We start from the raw sequence: 22,714 nt of genomic DNA, 5'->3' as shown, positions 1-22,714 counted from the left end.
AGGACCTCATGAAAATATCTACATTTATTGTTTGTTTCAAGTAAGTTTGTTTTATTATTAATACACTATCATTCATTAGGTTGCCTAGGTTTCAACAAAACCAATTTGTGGTATACTGTTAAATGCTCTTTAAATAAAACAACAGATCAATTTCAATAAATTTAAAATTATTTATACACTTGACCAGGTGTTAGACAATCTACATGCAGAAGTTAGCGAATTGAATATATAAATATTATGGTAACAAATATGTATACCAACAAGAGTATTTATCAACTATATGCTTATAACCAATGAAAAAACACTCACAAACAAAACTATAAAATATGTCATCAGAAGAGCAAATGCTCAATAACAAAAGTTATTTGATTATGGTAAATCTTTCTATAGACTTTCTAAAGTCAGAAGACATTCTTGCTAAAATTTGATTTACCACAACTGCATAAATCATTAAGATTATTTAAAAAAAAAAGGGAAACCAAAACAAGATGAAGGTCAAATATGAGAAATGCAGAATTTTAAACAACCGTAGGGGAATCACATGAATCTTAACATAACCAATTATATGGGTGGAAAATCAATGATCATGGATTTATATTTTAAATTAATCCAAGGTTATGCTGCTCTCAGTCTATTTACAGAAGAAGTACCTACAACTCAATTAAGATACAAAATAAAACTATATGTTCATAAATCTAAACTCCAGTTTCACAAAATAAGACATATATCTTAAGAGATTCGGCACACCAAAATAAAGACATTTCAGATGGAAACTTTATTAAATGATTCTGTATTACAAAAATAACCTGTGGGCTTGACAAATAATATCATGTAAATAATCAATAAGTTGGCCATCTAAACTGAATTTTCAAGGGAAATAAAAAGAACTTTGGTTCGTGACCAAATAATAATGTGTGATCAAGTTCCATGCTATATGCTTTAATGGCCCCAAATCTGTTTTGTAATCCTAATTCAGAAACTCTCAATGACAGAATACATTGCATTCAAGGTCTGGTAAATCACATAAAATACACAGAAACTCAAATTTACAACTGGAGATTTATTATCCTTTATGTCCATTATCCTCTTACTGGCCATTTAATAATAAAGAATATCCATAACTGCCCTCACAATCTCATGCAGTGATAAATGCTTTATATAAATGCATATATATACATGCACACACACATATATACACATACATTAGTATAAGAAATATTCAAGAATACCTAAAACGTGTTTTAATATTACAATTTCTCCCTTTCAGATCACACTAAGCATTTCTTTAAAAAAATATAAATGGTGAACTCATAGAAGCAGAGAGTAGAATGGTGTTTACCAGAGGTTGGGGAATGGAAAATTGGGAGATTTTGATCAAAGGATAGAAAATTACAGTTAGATAAGAGAAATAAGTTCAAGACAGCTATTGTACATTGTGATTATTATAGTTAATAATAATATACTGTATACTTGAAAACAACTAAAATAGTAGATTTTAAGTGTTCTCACCACAAAAATATGATGAGTACGCAAGGTAACGCATGCTAATTAGCTTGATTCAGCCATTCCATAATGTATACCTATATCAAAACCATGTTGTACACCACAGAAATTTGCAATTTTTATTTGTCAACTGAAAAATAAAATTTTAAAAAGAACATGACGTTATAAATAAGGCAGATCACTCAGCTGTTTAAAATCTTTCAAGCCTTCCCATTTCTCTTACTAAACTTCTCTTCCATCATCTGGCTCCTGCCTCTCTGGAACCTTACTCTCATGTCATTTCTCCCTGAATGTTTATATATCAACCACATTAGCCCATAACCAATTCTACACACATCTCAGTAAGGCCTTAGTCTAGATATTCAACTCTTCCCAGGTTCATTCTTATGCTTTACTTCTGAGCTCAAATGTCACCTATTCCCAGAAGCCTTCCCTGGTGAAATACTCTGAAGTGGCCTCCGCATTTAATCTTTCCTGCATAATATAGCTCATTTCTTCTCAGAGTTTGTGATCATCTATTTGTTTACTTGTTTATTTTTTATCTCCCTCCATGAAAATATAAATTCCACAAGGACAGAGAACTCACCTATCCCACCACCCAGCAAAGTATGTGTTTTCCAAGACATACTCAGTAAAGGTAGAATAAACAAATGAGACATATTAAAGAGGGATAATCATTATTTGAGGAATTTGCTCCTCTTTTAAAAATTTTTTTAGTAGTCTAAAAAGGTTGGGAATTTGTGTGTTAATTGGAGGATGCTATGCAGTGCATTTTCCTCTTGCTCTCACAGAAGTGCATGCACTTCTCTTAAAACAATAATTCAATTGGTTTGAAATGCTAGGCAGCATTAAAGTAAAAAAAAAGAATAAAGATGATATCTAGGTACTGGCATAAGAATAACTACAGAAAGTTAATTCTATTTTTTTTTTTTTTTTTTTTAGATGGACTCTCACTCTGTCGCCAGGATGGAGTGCAGTGGCATGATCTCGGCTCACTGCAACCTCTGCCTCCCAGGTTCAAGCAATTCTTGTGCTTCAGCCTCCCGAGCAGCTGGGACTACAGGCACACGCCACCATGCCTGGCTAATGCTTGTATTTTTAGTAGAGACAGGGTTTCATCATGTTGGCCAGGATGGTCTTGGTCTCTTGATCTCGTGATCCGCCTGCCTCGGCCTCCCAAAGTGCTGGGATTACAGGCATGAGCCACTGCGCTCAGCCGTTAATTCTAATTTTAAAAGCATTCAGAACAATGTTGAGTAATATCTCACCTCTTGAGATAAACAAAAATTGAGGGTAGAGGAGGTAACGTATATATCAAGTTGTCTAATGTTTGAGAGAAACTATGGAAATATAAAAAAGAGTGGTTAGTAAGGGGTTGGGGGAAGCTCTCTAGGAAGATAGAGAACAGAAATTGATTTTTCATTATATGTATTTTTATGCTTTTTAGTGTTTGAACCATTTTATATTAGTGATTTAGTTCAAATCACTAAATAGAACTTAAATTTTATATAATTTTCAAAAAAATTACTAAGTTTAATAAATCAAATCTTAAACTTTTTAATTCTATGGCTGTGATACAATTTATTTTTTAATTTTAAATATTAACTACTTTACCCATGAATATAATTTACTTAAAACAAATACATTTATGCAGTCTGATAATACTCACAATGGATTTGTACCCCTGCCTGCCTAATCTGGGAAAGTTATTCAGCTAGATGATCCTTACTTTTCTACTAAAAAGTTTTCACAAAGGGCTGCAAAGCCATACATGATATGTGCCCTCATATCCCATGTTTTTTCCTCTCTCATCCCATTTTACTACTGTCCCAAAGTGCCTTCTTCAATTCTAGTTTCCCTTGCCTTCTGCCTAGTTCTTGATCTGCCAATTGTGTTTCCAAGGGGACTTGTCCACCTACTCTTTCCTGCAGAAAAGCTTCTCCCTCAGACATCTGCATAGCTTAAATATCATCTTCTCAGTGAGGTCCATCTAACCACCCTATTTAAAACTGCACACCTACCACCCTGCATTCATTTCCCCTGCTTATATTTTGTCTTTCCCATTATAAAATAAGTTAGGGAAGTTTGTCTATTTTTTTTGACTGCTACAACTCCAGCACTTGGAACAGTGCCTGGCATATTAGATGCTCGATAAGTATTTGTTGAGTAAATGAATAATGAATGAAACTCAATGTTCACAAAGCAAAACTCACTCCTCTTCACCCTCTCCCAATGGCTCAAACACAACAACCACCTATCTTATACCCTATCTCTAGGAATATTTTTTTTTTCTTTTTCTTCTCTTATACCCTATCTCTAGGAACATTATCATCCAAATCCAAAACCTAGGCATCATCTTAAAAATTCCCACATCCCACTCCTACATCTCTAATCAATCACTAGTTCTGCAAATTCTCTTTCCTCCTTAGCTCTTAAGTCCATCTCCTCACTTCCATTTCCACTATGACTTAAAATTCATCTCTCACTGGGTCTGGGGAAATAGCTGTCAATTGTCACAATCTCTAAGAACAAAAACCTCCAATACATCCTTCTATGCTCCAGCCATCAAGAGGTAATCTGATCACGGTGCTCACCTACTCAGAACTCTTCAAAGCTCCCCATTATCTACAGAACTGATTTTCCAACATGACTGCTCATTAGAATCATCCGGAAAGATTTTCAACAATACTATGCATGGGCACGGCTCTAGACAAATTATATCACTCCAGGTAATTCTAAGAATAACTGATCACTGCACAACAAAGGAAACAGCTAACAGTGTAAAGAAACAACCTATACAATGGGAGAAAATGACTGTAAATCACATATCTAGTAAGAGATTGATAACCAAAATATATAAGGAATTCAAACAATTCTACAGAAAGAAAACAAATAATATGATTAAGAAATGGGCAAAAGACCTGAACTGACATTTTTGAAAAGACATACAAATGGCTAACAGATACATGAAAAAAAAAAGTTAGACATCACTAATCATCAGGGGAATGTAAATTAAAACAACAATGAGCTATGACCTCATGCCTGTTAGAGTGACTATTATGAAAAGATCAAAAATAACAAGTGTTGGTGAGAATGTGGAGAAAAGGGAACGCTTGTACACTTTTGGTGGGAATGTAAATTAGAATAGCCATTACGAAAAACAATATGGGGGCTCCCCCCAAAATAAAAATAGAACTACCATATGTTCCAGCATTTTCACTTTGGGGTATATGTCCAAAGGAGAATGTTATCAGTACGTCGGAGAGATATTTGCACACCCGTGTTCATTACAGCGTTACCCACAATAGCCAAGATATGGGATCAACCTAAGTATCCATCAGTGGATGAACAGATAAAGAAAATGTGCTACATGTATGCAATGGAGTACTGTTCAGCCATAAACAAGAATGAAATCCTGTCATTTGCAACAACATGGATAGAACAAGAGGGGGCATTATGTTAAGTGAAATGAGCCAGATACAGAAAGACAAACTTCACATGTTCTCACTCATGTGGGAATTAAAACAACAACAACTCATGAAGATGGGGAGTAGAATGATGGTTGCCAGAGGCTGGGAGTGGGTAGAGTGTGTTAAAGTGGGAATGGTTAATGGGTACAAAAATACAGTTAGATAGAATGAGTAAGATCTAGTATTTGGTAGCACAATAGGGTGACTATAGATGAAAATAGTTCATCGTATATTTTAAAATAACCGAAACAGTGACATTGGGATGTTCCTAACACAAAGAAATGATAAAAGGCCTGAGATGACAGATATCCCAATTACCCTGAGTTGATATAGGCATTGTATGCCTGTATCAAAAAATCACATGCACTGTATAAATATATACAACATATACCATATAAATTAAAAATAAAAATCTTTTAAAGCAAAAATAGAAGAAATTCTCTCATCTGTGACAACATGGATGGAATTGGAGAACATTATGCTAATGTAATAAGCAAGCACAAAAAGACAAATACAGTACTCCTCCCTAATCCACCATTTCACTTTCTGTGGAGGGTTTCAGTTACCTGTACTCATCTCTGGTCCAAAAATATTAAATGAAAAATTCTAGAAATAAACAAATTATATGTTTTAAATTGCACACTGTTCTGATAGAGTGATAAAATCTTGAGTCATCTTGTTCCATCCTGCCCAGGACATGAGTCATCTCTTTATCTAGTGGATCCCTGCTATAGATGCTACCTGCCTGGTGGTCACTCAGTAGCCACCTCGCTTCTCAGACTGACTGTCAAGGTATCATAGTGCTTGTGCTCAAGGTATCATAATGCTTGTGTCAAGGTATCATAGTGCTTGCGCATAGTACATGTTTTACTTAATAACGGCCCCAAAGTGCAAGAGTAGCAATGCTGGCAATTTTGGTATGCCAAAGAGAAGACATATAATGTCTCCTAGGAGTGAAAAGGTGAAAGTTCTGGACTTAAGAAAAAAAATCGGCTATGCACGATGGTTCACGCCTATAATCTTAACACTTTGGGAAGCCAATGCAGGCAGACCACTTGAGCTCAGGAGTTGGAGATCAGCCTGGATAACGTGGCAAAACCACGTCACTACAAAAAATAAAAGAGTTAGATGGGCATGGCAGTGCATGCCTGCAGTCTCAGCTGCTCAGGAGGCTGAAGTTGGAGGATCACCTGAGCCCAGCAAGTCGAGGCTGCAGAGGGTCGTGATTGTACCACTGCATTCCAGCCTGGGTGACAGAGTGAAACACAGTCTCAAATAAAAAAGAAAAAAAAATCTTATGGTGGGGTTGCTAAGGTCTAATGTAAGAATGACACTTCTATCCATGAAATTACAAAGAAGGAGAAAGAAATTAGTGCTAGCTTTACTGATACACTTCAAACTGTAAAAGTTACAACCACAGTGTGTGATAAGTGCTTAGTTATAATAGAAAGGCGTTAAATTTATGGATGGAAGACGATGAGAAATGTGTTCCAACTGATGGTAACTGGGTTCCATACTACAGAGCGCTTCAGGCATCCACCAGGGGTCTTGAAACCAATTCCTTGGCTGGGCATGGTAGCTCACACCTGTAATCCCAGCACTTTGAGAGGCCAAGGTGGGTGGATCACGAGATCAGGGGCTCAAGACCAGTCTGGCCAACATGGCAAAATCCCATCTCTACCAAAAATACAAAAATTAGCCAGATGTAGTGGCGCATGTCTGTAATCTTAGCTATTCAGGAGGCTGAGGCAGGAGAATCGCTTGAACTTGGGAGGCGGAGGTTGCAGTAAGCCAAGATCATGCACCAGTGCACTCCAGCCTGGGTGACAGAGTAAGACTCTGTCTCAAAACAAAAAGCAAACAAACAAAAAAAGAAACCTATTCCTTGTGGATTAGCGGGGGACCACTGTACCACATGTCCTCACTTCTATGTGGAATCTAAAGCAAATGAACTCATAGATGGAGAGTAGAATGGTGGTTACCAGGGACTTCAGGTGGGGTAAATAGGCGGATGACAATCAAAGATTAAAAAGCCTCAATTAGATAGAAAAAGTTTGTTTTTTTAATTGAATCTGTTGCACAGCATGGTAAATATGGCTAACACTTGAATACTGTACATTTCAACATAACTAAGAGTAAATCTTGAATGTTCTCTTCAGAAAAAAATGTCAAATATTTGAGGTGATGAATAGGTTAATTAGCTTGATTTAATCACTCCATACTGTATAAAAAATCATTATACCACTTTTTACCTTACACATACATATACAACTATAACTTGTTAATATATAATAAGAATAAAAATGTTTTATTATAGTTATACAAATCAGTGTCGTTGACAGAATGCCAACTGATATGGTTTGGCTGTGTCCCCACCCAAATCTCATATTGAATTGTAGCTCCTATAATTCCCACGTGTTGTGGAAGGGACCCGGGGGAGATAACTGAATCATGGGGGCCGTTTCCCTCATACTGTTCTCATGGTAGTGAATAAGTCTCACAAGAGCTGATGGTTTTATATGGGGAAACCCCTTTCACTTGGTTCTCATTCTCTCTCTTGCCTGCTGCTATGTAAGATGTGCCTTTTGCCTTCCGCCATGATTGTGAGGCCTCCCCAGCCACGTGGAACTGTGAGTCCGTTAAACCTCTTTTTCTTTATAATTTACCCAGTCTCAGGTATCTCTCTATCAGCAGTGTGAGAAAAGACTAATACACCAACTATGTCCACTGAGTGCAATTGATTAGTTGACAACACCTTATAGATATTAACAGTTTTCCTACCTTTGCATCTATTTGCACATTTATCCCAGCACTCTCTAATACTGATATGTGTAACTGTCTTTGGGTTCTTCTCTGAACAGTTGGTAGCATTATTTCTTTATTAATTGATGAAATAAATAAGACCTTCAATGTGTATATTTTTGCAAGAATCATGATTTTACCTTCTAAAAAATATATTAGCAGAATAAATTATTTTTTTAAAAAAAAAGAGAATCACTGATCTATAATGTATGATCTAAACCTTTGAACATTACATAAAAAGCCTTCCACAATTGGATTCTAACTACAGCTTTTGGGCCTCACATCTCCCGCCTGTACATATGCTGGAACCAAACACATTATCCAGTGTACTATTCTTCCATCTTTGCCTGCCCATGCATCCCCACTCACCTGGCATTGCCCCTATGTGTTACTTCCAGTTTGGAGGAAGCATTTTCCTGCTCTCCTCAGGCATTTCTTCCCTTAAACTCCTGTGTATCCTGTACTTTCCACCATCATAGCAGTCACCTATAGCAGTGGGCTCAAAACTATTTGTTGAGAGTGATGGCATAGAATCAAAATTACCCATTTAAGCTTTTAAAAAATCTAAAGTTATTATTTAATCACACATGTAGTTCTGATACCTTCGTCATCAGAGATCAAATTATTTAAGTCAATGTTAAAGCAATCGAGCCAATGTAGACATTCCACTCATAAGAACTCTCTTATTATGTATTACTGAGATGTAATAAATAAACACAACTATAAACCTTAAGCCTTGTACAGTAAAAACATATCTTTATGAGAATGTTTTAAAATCCACCTTGGATATTTTTTAAGAAAAGGGTAATTAATATATGAACCATGAAAATCAGATCATGAGAAAACACAAGAGTTGTCAGTGATGGCTTTAAGTCCAATGATTAGTTCTTTGGAACAGATGAGCAACAGGCCAGACAAGAACGGAAATGCAGAAGTGTTCATTACTCTCCTGTGATTCCCCAAAAGGAAAACAAAGCAAAACTAACTTTTAACAAATAGTTTTAAAATAGACTTGATATTTGAATATGGAAAATTGATAAAACAAATTTACACAGTGGTTGAAACCCTGAAGCCAAATTAGGGTCACCTGAGAAGTTTTAAACACTATCCATGTTGCAGGCCTCACCTGTAAGAGATTTTGACATAACGGATGAAGGGTGGGGTCCAGCATCAGAATTTTTTCAAAGTCCATTGAAAATTCTATTGCGCTGTCAGGAACCACTCTGAATGAACACCTTCCCTATTACAGCAAAGCCCACCACACAAAAAGAAATAGCAATGAAAACCTATCCAATCAACATTATCCCATTCCCATGAGGGGAACAAATAATATAAACATTATAAGCTGGAAAACAGTAATAATAATTAACCTTTATGCAGAGTTTATTGTGTGGCAAGCATTATTCTAACAGCTTCTAATACACTGACCTTTTCATGCCTCACAACAGCTCTGTGAAGTTGGCACTATTTCACGCCTTTCTGCTTCCGCAAAAATAGCTAGTAGTTGTAGAATGCTTAACACTGTGAGACATTACTCTGAATGCTGCTATTTGCATTGACTCGTTTAATCTTCATAACAGCTCTAGTGAGTAAGCACTGTTATTACAACAGGCTCTCTGTTGTAATAACATCCACATCCAAAGATATGGAAGGCCTATTGCTCTACACCATTTTATATAAGGAACTTTAGCATCCATAGATTTTAGTATCCATGGGGGTCTTAGAAACAATGCACCTCAGATATGAGGGCTGACCCACTGTAGACAGATGAGGAAACTAAGGCACAGAGAGGTTAAATAACTTGTGTAAGGCCACACAGCTAGTGAATGGCAAAACTAGAGTAAGAAGCCAGGTAATCTAGTGCTAAACTTAAAATACAAAATCCTAGTTATTTGTGTGATTCAACAGGCATAAAATATATTAATATACAAGAAAATTACTAAAAATGTCTCTATTTTTCTCCTCTTCAAGGGATAGATATATAAACAAAAGAAGAGGCTTACTTAAGAAAACTCAAATAAGAATAATTTGGTCCTAGTTCTGAGAGAGGTACCAAAGTTGGACACAACTAGAGATATTTCATTACCTATAATGAAAAAAAACAATTTAGAAGGATGTCAGAGATGAGAAACCCAACTCTATATTAGATTTGAAAACAAGAGATCAGTAGGAAGCCTGACTCCTCCTTCTTATGCACTCCATGAAGACAAGGAAGGCATGTGTGTTGTTTACTGCTGATAAAAACTGCTCAATAAATACATTTGAGCAAATAAAATCATTTAGCTACATAAGATGTGAAATGACTGAATTCTAAGGCAGAACATTTTCAATTTATTTTAACACCATATTTTTTCATATTTTATGAGATACTCACGTATATTAAATATCCTTACTTCATATAACATTATTTGTGTACAATAGGATATCAGATTATTAAAATACACTGTTTAAATAAAAATGCCGATATTTCCATTTTTTAATTTTTACATGAAAGTTTTACCTTAAAATTAAATTATTATTATAAAAGCAGACCTTTTAAATAATCATCTCAGTAGCTAGGTGACCACATTTCTAACCCAAGCTGTTTAGAATTCTCTGAACCTCTTCTGTGCTCCGTGGTTTGGGGGGCCATCCTGTCCTTACCTGGTTGGTTTCCTCCATTTGTGGTTGGTATATTTAATATCTACCCTCCTCTTGATTAGCAAAGCATAACTATAGATCTGCCGTTAACCAACAATACAATAGCCACACTCTGGGTTCTCACCAGAGAATATGCATATCTCAAACTTCCTGTGGGGCAACCTCATATAAAACATTTGAGTGAGACATAACAGCCTTGAAGGGCTCTTTGAAGAGTATTCTAAATTTTAAAACAAAATCAAGCAAGGAACCAAATCATAGTACACTATGACCATAACTGTATTATCTCTAAGTTGAATTCCTTTTGTAGAATTGCCCTTTTGAGTTGTAGCCCTGGCTTCTATTGAGAGAATTATTAAGGAATATCCAAATTAAACCATGCTACTCTATTTATAAAAGTGGTGCTAAGGATGTGATCTGCTACATCCCTCACAACTTCCTTCTGTTCTCTGGGGGAGATTTCTCAGGTCTCAGTATCAAAAGAAGTTAGAGTTCTCTTTCATGCCAGGAAAACAGGAACCCAACATGTATTTTTATGGTTTTATCATATTTTCTGCATACTTTTCTCTTATTTCTTCACATTTTAATTGTATTTTACTATAAAGTATCTATATTAAAATTACACATATTAATTTCTTTAAACCACCACTTTTTGAGACACAGAAACTCTACAAATAAACAAATAGCTTTGCAATAAAAAATAATGAAACTGAAAGAGATAATGACATGTTCAGATACCACTGACTGTGAAGAATGATTAGCATAGCTTTCAAAATTACAAAGGTTGAGTAAAACTTTTTAAATCTCAAAAAATTAATAAATGCATTTCGTTCATCTGTTACTTCAAAAATTGTGCCTGCTTATTTTTTAAACACATTATTTTGATTCAGTTAATTTAGAAACGTGTTATACACTTTCTAAGACAGAGTATCTTTAAACACAGATCACAACTCAAACCGATTTATATGTAGTTAAGCCTCAACTAGAATGTTGTTTAATGGTTAGGACAGTATTTAAGAGAACATTAGAATTGTGAAGAACTGCAACTCCTCAATTTTTCAGTTTACTTAGGCCTTTTTATGGTTCAATAATATCAGATAATGACTCATGTAACTCAGTAAGATGATTTTGTTTCTAATTTCAATGAATTTTTTTTAACTGAAATGCCTGATTAACAGCTATACCTGGTGCAAAAATAACATGCTATAATAAAAATTAAATGCAATATAGTTATATAGTAGGATATATTTCTCTGTAATTTCAGCATAATTCACTAAATAGAAAAGAGACTAAAATAAGTGTTTCCCAAAACATAGCTTTTTGGAGACTAAGACAAAGAAAGGGAAAGTAGGAAACTGACCTGGAATTATTTCAGGAAATTAGAATGTTTGTGATCAATTAAAGAGAAAGAATATTCAAAGTTTTTAAATTAATACGAGTATTTTTGTTATCACAGAGCTTATTTTGAATTGCCTGTAGGCATCTTCCAAACTTAACATTTTTCATAATTGTAGTAAATCATCTTCTTGGAAAGCATAAATTGTCACAATTTAGGTGATAAGACATCAGTTAGTGATAAAAATGAACTATCTAAGCCTACAACGCTTACCATATCATGCTTCTCCATCAACTCAGAATGCAATTTTATTTTGTATAATGAAGAAAACAGTGTGGAAGAAAAGAAGTTTTACAAAATCAATGCATGATGATTTCATCTGACAAGTGGGATGGGAGTGGGAAGAGTAGGTGTGAGAAGCTTACTGCTTTTAGTAAAGTTAAAAACTAAATTGTGACTGAATCAGACCAAGAAAAGACTTTGAAAGACTGAATTTTAAATCAAAATCCCTGTCTTATACTTTTTCATATATACGAATATACTTTGGGGGCATAAACATGATCATGATTGAGTAAAATCAACATTAGAAAAGAGGGAAATTTGGCTGGGCACGGTGGCTTACGCCTGTAATCCCAGCACTTTGGGAGGCCAAGGCAGGCAGATCACCTGAGGTTGGGAGTTCGAGGCCAGCCTGACCAACATGGAGAAACCCCATCTCTACTAAAAACAATACAAAGTTAGCTGGGTGTGGTGGTGCATGTCTGTAATCCCAGCTACTCGGGAGGTTGAGGCAGGAGAATCACTTGAACCTGGGAGGGGGAGGTTGCAGTGAGCCAAGATTGCACCATTGCACTCCAGCCTGGATGACAAGAGTGAAACTCTGTGTCAAAAAAAAAGGGAAATTTATATGGAATAGGAAGCTAAGAAGGATGTGCAGCAGCCCTGTGAGAATAACACAGATATTTTAACCTTAAAAATATGTTATTAAGAACTTATTGATAGTTCAGTTTCATATAGTACAGCTTTCTGATATTACTTACAAGCTCAGGAAAACACTTCCAGAATGTATCCTTTTGTGAAATAATGTAATTTCCTAGGGTGTTTACAGACTTTAAGAAACTAAGATTGAACATAAAACATTCTAGTGTAAAATTATCACTTTAAGGAGTCTAATGAAAATCTAGTTAGTCTTATGAAATAATTTTTAAAACTACAGATAAATATTTTTACCAACATAGAACTCTGCTGTCTTTGAAATAACATTTAATTGAATGAAATAGATATCTTCTTTGGCTCTATTTTACTGCAAACATTAAAATGATAAATACAAACTATTCTTAAACTGACCCTTAGAAGAAATGCAAAACTCCTTCAAAGGGAGAAGAACAATAATCAGAATTAAAATTATTTTATGAATTGAATATAAGTGATCTTGTTAAAAACAAAATCAAAAAACAAAACTTTCAGTTCTGCTAATACACAAAATGAACATGAATGTGTAAATAATTTTTAACAGTGAGAATATTTTTGTTATTTACTAAAAACATATCTATAATAAAATGTAACTATGTTATATGATATACAATTTTAATGGCCAAATTTGTAACATATTAACTCTTCCATAAATTAAAGTATTTTAAATATGCCTCTCAGTCTCACTGGAAAATCACTTCATTTTCTACAGAATATTATCATGAAACTTGCAATACGTGCATTATCTAGTTCAAAAGATCAAAACTTTTATGCCTATGTAAGCCAGGCAGGGAAAATAAACGTGAAAGAAGAGTCTTACAAATAATAAGAGGACATGAAGGGAACTGTAGATTGCCTGCCTCTGCTAAAGGTGTCAAAAAACAAAAACAAAAGCAAAAAACCTTAAAATACTCTATGTGCCAAACAATGTTTAAGAGCCATATGCAGCCTCCCAAACTGCCAGATTGCAGCTCTAGAAAAGCAGTAGCCAAGATAGAGCTCAACCAAAAGTGTGATCTTTGCCAACAGGAGAGGCCAATAAATTCTAACACTTGCAGAATGAACAGAATAGAATGCATGCTTCATTCAGTTAGTAATCTTTGCTTATAAAGTTTGAGGTATAACCCATGAAGTCTGTTGGTTATTAACATCTGCCATATGGCCTTAAAACAAGATGCCTCAATCCTAAGTGGGAAAGGGAGAATCTCAATTTAGACTCTCCAATGATCACAGGCACACAAAGAACCAGTCTGTATAAGGCTCACCCTCAACCAAAGGCCTCTTTATTCTCAACAGGTCAGACCATGCTGGAGCCCTAACTGTGATCTACTGTGGTCTGGGTGCACATCCAGTGATCTTTTAAGATATCTGGATTGGCCTATATGAGCACATTAATTTACTAGGAACCTGGTGAAAAGCAGTACGTATCAAAATACATTTGAAATTTATTTTATCTATCACCAAGCGGAAGGAAATAGAAAAAGTGAGCAGAGAAGACAGAGAAAAAGAGCAAGAGACCAACAAGCAAGACACATTTCCCCAGACCACCTGGGCCTTATTGTGAGAAAAGCCAGAAGCTGCAGATCATTACCTCAAAGACCTGAGGTACACCAGGAGGAGGTTCCCACTGCCTTGAGAGACAAGCCCCTGGGTGTTCATGAGTTGACTGGAGAATGAGATACTACTACTCACTTCCTTCCCTACTGAAGATGCCAGAGAAACTCAAAAAAGGCAGCCATTGTTCTGGCAATTAATTTAGAAATCTATACTGTAATTTTTTTCCTTATGTAGATCTGTTTGGGATTCTTTATATATGTATATTAAATAATAACTTGTTAAGTAATATTTTCCACACAACATCCTCAAATTCAGTTATATATATCTTATACATATTAGGTGCAAAGACTGAAACAGATATTTGTAATGCATTTTTAAAACAGGTGTCCATATTTCATAGTAAGTTTTTTGTTGTTGTTGTTTGTTTGTTTGAGACGGAGTCTCGCTGTCTCCCAGACTGGAGTGCAGTGGGCTATCTCGGCTCACTGCAAGCTCCGCCTCCCGGGTTCACGCCATTCTCCTGCCTCAGCCTCCCAAGTAGCTGGGACTACAGGCGCCCGCCACCACGCCTGGCTAATTTTTTGTATTTTTAGTAGAGACGGGGTTTCACCATGTTAGCCAGGATGGTCTCGATCTCCTGACCTAGTGATCTGCCCGCGTCAGCCTCCCAAAGTGCTGGGATTACAGGCATGAGTCACCACGCCCAGCCCATAGTAAGTTTTACTAATACTGAATTCCTCATATTTCTAAAATACTGCAACATACTGGTTTCTTATTCTTTGCCAAAAAAAGCTTAACTCTCTGAGAATTTATTTTTTATTTTGACCCTTTTGATGTAAATGAATCACCCATCCATTACTAATGATTATTAAGTGAAATATATGAATCCATGTTGTATAATATAGTACATGATATCTATAACATTAGAACAATAAAAACTAACATCTATTGAAAATTTACTATGTGACAGACACTACATTAAGGGATTTACATGGATCATTTCACCTAATCTTTCCTGAAATGTATGAGATAAACACTCTTAAAATCTCCACTTTCAGTTGAATTACACAAGACTTAAAGAAGTAACTTGCAAAAGACAATTAAACTAGTAAGTGTTAGGATGGTGGCTCAAACCCCAGTTCAAATCCTGCTATTACCTTTCTCTCTCTTTCTCTTTTACAACATATTTGTAATAGTATATACAAACACAGAGAAAGTAATTTCAGTTTAGCAGTTAAGAAGAATACTAGAAGCTTCAATCCTGGATTTTTAAAAAATATAACTTATATTCAAGGAAACTATACAATTATATATTTTATTTAATAATTATTTCAATTCTCTTTTTATAAGATCTGTAAGCACGTTCACCATTTTTAAAAGATGACATTCTATCATGAACACTTCATCTATTCAAACTTAAAAATCATGAACATGCCACCTTAACAGGACTCTCAACTCTGAAAGAACTTTTGTTAGGAGGATAAACCAAAAAAAAAAAAAAATCCTAAAATTTGTGAAAGGTGTAGATAAAAGAAATTTAAAAATTTACCAAAATTCTATCGCAGATAGTGCTTTTAAAAGAACTATGGGAAATAAAGTAATGATCAATTTCATAGCTTTTTTAATGAGCAGATGTAAAATCTCACCTTTACTGAGAATGCCAACCTGGAGTAGAATAGACCAATCTTTCTGTATAATATGAACAGTATCATATATGGACACCATTTCCACTAACATAAAATCCAAATTAGAAAGTGAAGTATGGGATCTGTGAATGTTATACCCAGTTTAGCTGTGCCCCAAGTTACGTACTTAGGTGTCTCATGAAACATAGAACACAATCTAGTATTAAAATTTAGATATAATCTCTTTGTATATGTATCTTTACTACTTTTGCTAACAATGCTTTTTCACATATCTCTCGGTAATAAAATTTACCATCATTTCTCTATATAAGACTTTTGAGATTTTATATTAGAATTAAATCAATGCCTCCCTTAAATAAATACTGTTTAAATAGCTCCTTTAATGACTGAAATCCCAATACAAAGTAAATTCTATATAATAACTTAGCAAAACATAAAGTCAACAGTGCTTATCTAGAAAATATTTTACAATGCTAGGAAAACATGTTGAGACGATTAGTTTAGTTTTATATGGATTCATAAGTCAGTGATGGTCAAGTGTCAGTCTAAATTCAAATGTATTACAAAAAGTTATGGAAAATGTTATATTCACCAGCTTACAGCCTGTAAGACTTGGAATCTCTTTTGTTTGCTCTTACATCAGTTAATAAAAGGATCTAAGATTGCACTTATTCTAATAGACAGGGTGCACATCTACAATATAACTTCTCTTCACTTTAACCAGAACAAAGGCCTATATTATAAATAAAATATTAAATCAATTTTTGAGCTCCCAATTTTTGTGCATATCTTACTGTCTTGAACATCAATGAATGGAATGCTAGGTGAAGACTAGGCCTTCATAGCAGAATCAATGAGAACTTGAAAAGAGGAACACCTAAATACTATCTTGGTTAAAATTTTATATATTATGTTAAGGTAATAAAGTATCCTATAAAACACAATAATTTCCCATCTATATTGTTAACTACAGGTGAGATTTTTTTACTTATCCACACAAACATTTTTTTACTTATCCATGCAAAGTAAATACCTGCAAAACAATAACAGTATGTAAACAAAATCAACTGAATATGTTCTCTGTATTGAATATTTTTGTCTTTTACTTTGTTTTATAACAAAGGAAGAAATATTTTATTGAGTTTATTCTAGATTACCTGTCTCTAAACTGTAATGTTTTTACATAAATTTTTATCCTAAAGGGTAGTTGTAGGATAGTTTTTACAAATTACCATTTTATTATCAAAAGAAATCAGCAACATAATCATTTCAAATTTTCATGCCTATTGCAAATGACTAATAAATTTTACTTTCTGTAATGTATAAAATATGTCCCCAAAGTATAAATACCACAAAGTATGAAAGAGAAAGCAAAATTAACTATAGTGAGACTACGCTTACAAGAAAAACAAATGAAACTGTGTATTTGGTGACTTCACAGGGAACATGTTTTCATAAAATGTTTCTTCTATACTAAGTGACATGAAAAATTTGAAAACATAAGCAAAGGAGTTAAGATATAATTTACAAACCTGTGCACTCCGTAGCTAAAATAATACTAAATTCCAACTACTTGAAAACCAAACTATACTAAAAACAATACATTATTTTAATGTTAAATAAATTTTTACTAAAATCATCTTTTAGGAAATCTATTTTAAATAAAATGTTATTACATTTCAAAATCAATTTCTGAAGAAAAAAATCTCAAAGTATTTCATAAAAATGATCACGGCAATAAATAAATAGCAAAGATTATTTAAATAATGGTTCCTTTTCAGAAAATAGCATAAGAATAGACATAAACAAATTTTAGGGAACCTGTCAAAAATACTAAGCAGCTACTGCACACCATTTAAACTTCTGCTTTTTTCCAGACAACTCATTCCTTTTGCATGCCTAAGGAAATACAGTGATTGGAATTTTGTGAATACATCTACCATAAATGATACACTATTAGCTTACTTTTCTGATACTTTTAAAAATATGTTAAATTTCCACTGGAAAATATCCCAAGAAACTTCAGATTTTAACCATTTAAAAACAAAGAGATGCCATTACACACCTAACCAAAATAAAATAAAATAAAATAAAAAGGCACAGTACCAAATGCTAAAGGCTACAGCTAAAGAGAAGAGTAAAATTAAACCTCTTGTTAGAAAAGGGAAATAGATTCACATGTATATAAGCACCAATAAATCAAGCAGGGGAGGATATAAGCATCTTCCAGAGATGTGGCCATAAGTATAGGCCACTGCTTAAAGTTAAGGGGCATGCTAATAACAAAGTCTCAGACAGGCCTGACACCTAATGAGAAAGTTATCTCCCACTCTTGTATCCCTTAAGGGCTGCTACTATCACTTTCAAGTAAATACAAAGATACAGAGAGAATGAATAGAACCGCTGCCCTAGATTATAAAATGGCATGTATATGTACTATGTGAACATTTTCATCACAGCTCAATGCTTACCTCGTAAGACCAGACACACTGAGTCCCACCAAAACGGCGAACGCATCTTCCTACTTCCACATCCTCGTGAGTCGTGTACATTTCTCTAAGGCATTCACCAATATGTGGCACCATCCTCCTGAGAACTTCTCGGCTAAAGATCATGCCAGGTCCTCCCATACAGAAGTTTTCCCCAGGCTCCAGTCCCAGCTTTCCAAGCTCTTCAATATTCCCCAGGCCAGTCTGTCCCAGGTAGAGAGGCTTACTGCTGTTTAGCGATCTAAGAAACTCTTCTAATTTATCACCTACAAAAAGAAAGGCAACAATTACTATGTCTCCTTATTTCATAATCACTTATCATGTACAAGGTAAGGGACAGAACTTTCAAAATTGTGCTTAAAATCCTCAGTCTTACACAACTGAAAAGAAGAAAAAGCCTCTTCCAATACTCTATTATTTTTAAAAGACTAATTCATAGTTATTAATTTAAACATATTAAAATTGTACCAGCTTCTGGTTAAGGTCACTGAAAAACCTTAACAGCTCTGACAATCATCAATTTTCTGTAAAAAGTGAAATAATGACAAGGAAAGTAAAGACAGGTTTCTTAGTACATTTGAAGTAACAAAAAGTTCCCAGGAATATAAAATAATATTAAATACTGGTATTTAGCATTGTTTTGGCTGACTCTTAATACCTAATAATTATTTTTTACTCATAATTGGTTTAGTTCAGTGTTTTGCCATTAACTAAACTTCAGTCATATACAACCCACACAGTTTTGGAGGATGTTTGAATCAAACCTGTCTTGACATTTAATTTGGGAAGGCACCTTTTTAGAAAAAAAAGTTTGTCAAAAATTAGTGTAATTGGTTTCACTTGCAGTTTGTTAAGTTCAGAAAAAACGTTTAAAAATAAAATTTTGCAGCTAAAACAGTTGAGAAGCACTTGGTATTCTAAGTGATACATTGGAATAAGTAGAGAGTCACCTTCTTCATATTCCCAGTCAGCATCTTTACTACCATTTTTGATGAGCACAGCATCTGCAGTCATTATCTTGATCCCATGCCTTGCCCCCTGTATCTCAATGAGTTTCAGCTATTACTGGGTTCTTAATTCAAAACACATTTCATTCTTAATAGAAATTGAAATAATATGTCATTTTAATGTTCTGAAGGACAATCTTTCAAAGTATTAAAACAAATGAAAGAAGTAGGTGCTGTTAATGCATTTTATAAATTCCCTGCAAAATGTGGCAAACTTCTGCCAGGAAACCTTTGTAATTTTGAGATATCCAAGGCAAGGAACTTAAAGTAGAGGAAGCTTTCTTCTTTGAGTCAATCCTAAATACCACTGTTAAAAATGTAATGAGACCATTCTTTATTTTTATATCCAATTATCAGTATTTTCTATTCCAACCTGCTCTAGAGTGACTTCCCTCCTTCCAATCCAAAGCCAAGAAATCTCCAGTTATTATGATTACACTAATTCCTTGTGCCAAAATGCAACAGTTTGGGTTTATTGTTTGGCTTTTTGTTCGTTTTTCTTGCATTATGTGAAAAGTACTATCCGAATCAGGAGAAAGCAATGAGGCTACGAGTAGAAAGGCATAAAATAAGGAAGGGCTGCCCCCCTTTGACCGGGAAGCAAGGAAATGTGGAAAGCACAGAGAAACCTCATTCGGTACAACCCTGCTGCTTCCCTTGCGTTCCTCCCCATCTCAGCAACTGGCTGGACTGGAAAGATTCACTTCTCTGACCTGAAGAACTTTGATCCTCTGAGTTTAGAAATTCTCTGTCCAGAGCCGCCCACATTCCGGGAAAAAGACCGCGCCTCTTTTAAACTGACAAAAAAAGTTTTTTCTTGCTGTGGCTGCCTGTGGTTCTGGGAAGGACTTCCAGTCTCTGCTTATCACCGCGGCCACCAAAATGCACTGGAAAGGAACCAATACTAGTGTGTGCTAGTACAGTCTGCTGTTCCCAGGGGTCTGGCTTATTAGCGGGTGCTTTCCTCTTTTCCCCCACCACCAATTCCTTACAACATGCCCATCCTCTCAGGGTTTTATTGAGGTGTGGCGGGGGGATGGGGGACGGCTTGGTTCTGAACTGTAGTGGCTGGAAGGAGCAGCGCGCTGGCACGGTGGGGATGGCCGAGGACTCCCAGTATGTGGAGAGTTGAGCCAAAGGGAGGGGAACACATAGGAAAGGGTCCGGGACAGCGAAGACGATTCCTCAATCTGAGCAGTTCCAAAAGTGCGCTAGATCCAGTTTAAACAAAAGAGCAAGATCCAAAGCCAGAACACTGGATCTCCAGACTGGTTGTAGCTACTAGCATCCTCCGTCTTCCCTTCCTGCACCAAAGACCACGCCCCTCTGGACCGATTGGGGAAACTACCATCAGCAGGGGCTTTCAGAGGAGGGCCGAGTGGGAATGGCCTTTGGTTTAGCTCTAAGGTCCCTTTTCTAACCTCTCCGACAAGGTAAAGACTAAGGGACAAGCGCGAGGCGGCACCGAAAACAGCAAGTGAGGAAGGCGAATAAAGCCAGGCAGGTGTGAGGAGGGTCCAGATTGCAGAAGACGAGGAACGGGCTACGAATTGTGGGCGGATGCAAAGGGTGGGGAGGGCGGGCCAGGGCCTGTGGGAGCCCGAAGCACGTGCTGGCAGAGAAGCAGTGGAGGGGCTGGGCAGGGGCTAGGACCGGTTACAGAGAAAGGAGTCGGGGAGACTGGCAGGCTGGAAAGCCGGCGCAGGGAGGTCACCTTTGATGTAGACATCGTCGTCGGCGCGCATGAACCACTCATACTTGTCCAGGTAGTGGTCGTGCATGTACTTGATCATCATGAAGGACTTTTTCTGGGGAGGATAGGAGTCGTCCACACCCGGTAGCGCGATGACAGGCAGGGGTGGCGGGGGCTGGCCGGCGTTGGGGGGCTGCTGGCTGGAAAAGAACTCCACGCGGCCCGGGATGAAACGCGCCCAGGTCCGCTGCGCGGCCAGCGCGCGGCTGCCCAGGTACTTCTGCGCGGTCATCACCCCCACGTACAGGAAGTCCCGGGGTCGGGCGCTCGGGGCGGCAGCGCCCCCGTCCCCGCTGCCGTTGTGGCTACTCCGCGGCCGGCCGTCTCTCTGCTGCCCAGCCGCGCCCCCATCCTCCTCCTCGGGTTCCCCCTCGGCCGCTGGAGCACCGGGAAGCCCCGTCGGGCCCTCAGGCTCGCGTCCTCGCCGCCGCTGCTGCTGCAGCGGAGGTGGCTGCTGCCAGGGGCTGCTTCGAAAACTGGCGATCCCGGGTGCTGCCTCGGGCAGCGGTGGCCCCTGGAGATCCTGGCGCGCGGGGGGCGGCGACTGCTCCTGCCGTGGTCGGGACTGGGGCTGGGGGAGCGGCTGCTGAGCGCCGGCGCGGGGGCCAGCAGCAGAGCGACCGTAGTAGGAGCAGAGGCTGGAGCCGCGTCTCTTCCTCTCGCTCAGCTCCGCCACCCTGGGGGCGATAAGCCAGGACGCGGCGGTGAAGCCCAGCACCAGCCCTAATGCCACGCTCATCCACGGGCGGCGAGAGCGCACAGCCATCGCGGCTGTCCCGGGCGCGGACGCTCGCTGGGCTGTCGCGGCGCGGCACGCGGTTTCGCCGGCTCACACCCGCCCCTCCTCCGCCTTTGCGCCCCCAGCCGTGGCCGCAGCCGGCCGCCTAGGCGCCGACACCGGCTGGAGATCGGAGCGCCGCGGACGCCTCGACTGCCGCGGGCTGCAGCTGCCTGCCGGGCTCCCGCTCAGCTCTGGGCCGGGGCTCCGAGCGAGGGTCGAGAGTGAAACTTCTCCCGGCGGCGGCGGTGGCGGCAGCAGCGGCAGCGAGAAGAGCTGCAGGAGGAGGAGGAGGAGCAGCGGCGGCGGCAACGCGTCCGCTCCTAGGCTGCCACCCTGTCAGTGGCGCGCCTGGGCCCTCCCTCCTCCCTCCTTCCCGAGCCCCCGCCCTCACTCCCGCCTCCCGCTCCCCCCGCCGCCGGGCTCCGAGCTGGCCCGGAGGAGGAGCCGCAGGCGGCACCGCTGCCAGCCGGAGAGAAGCGCGGGCCGCGGTATTTCCCCGTCACCCGCCCTTGGACGCCCCGCGTCCGCGCCTCAGTCCAGAGCCGGCCTCCTCTCCGGAAGGAAACGATCCCTGTCGGGCCGCCTCCGGCTTGCAGCGCCGACGCCCCCTCTTCCCTCCTCCCCCAGCTCTTGCTCTTCGTCCCATTTCCCGTCCCGTCCCGCCCCTCCGCTGGCCTCCCGACACTCGTGTCTGGGGGCACTACTGGCCTCCTCCCGGCGCCTAGGCTCCGCTGACCTCATCGGCGGAGCTCGGGTCC

General features: G+C 38.1%; 1 protein-coding gene and 1 long non-coding RNA gene across 2 annotated transcripts in view; one reads left to right on the top strand and one right to left on the bottom strand.

The window, feature by feature from the left end:
* CHSY3 (chondroitin sulfate synthase 3) overlaps positions 1-22,304 on the bottom strand; it is a 281,190-nt gene extending 258,886 nt beyond the window's left edge. Inside the window, exons 1-2 of the mRNA XM_019028551.4 lie at positions 21,137-22,304; positions 18,398-18,681 (exon numbers count right to left, since the gene is read on the bottom strand). Of these exons, the coding sequence (XP_018884096.2) occupies positions 18,398-18,681; positions 21,137-21,941 (1,089 nt within the window). The 5' untranslated portion in view covers positions 21,942-22,304. The remainder of the gene's footprint in view (positions 1-18,397; positions 18,682-21,136) is intronic.
* The window catches only part of LOC129533442 (uncharacterized), a 169,924-nt gene continuing 167,967 nt past the window's right edge, over positions 20,758-22,714 (top strand). The window contains exon 1 of the long non-coding RNA XR_008679682.1: positions 20,758-20,926. This is a non-coding gene — a long non-coding RNA (uncharacterized lncRNA). The remainder of the gene's footprint in view (positions 20,927-22,714) is intronic.

This window comes from Gorilla gorilla, chromosome 4, assembly GCF_029281585.2.
Source record: "Gorilla gorilla gorilla isolate KB3781 chromosome 4, NHGRI_mGorGor1-v2.1_pri, whole genome shotgun sequence".
NCBI lineage: Eukaryota > Metazoa > Chordata > Mammalia > Primates > Hominidae > Gorilla > Gorilla gorilla.
This window is presented reverse-complemented; position numbering and strand designations above follow the sequence as displayed.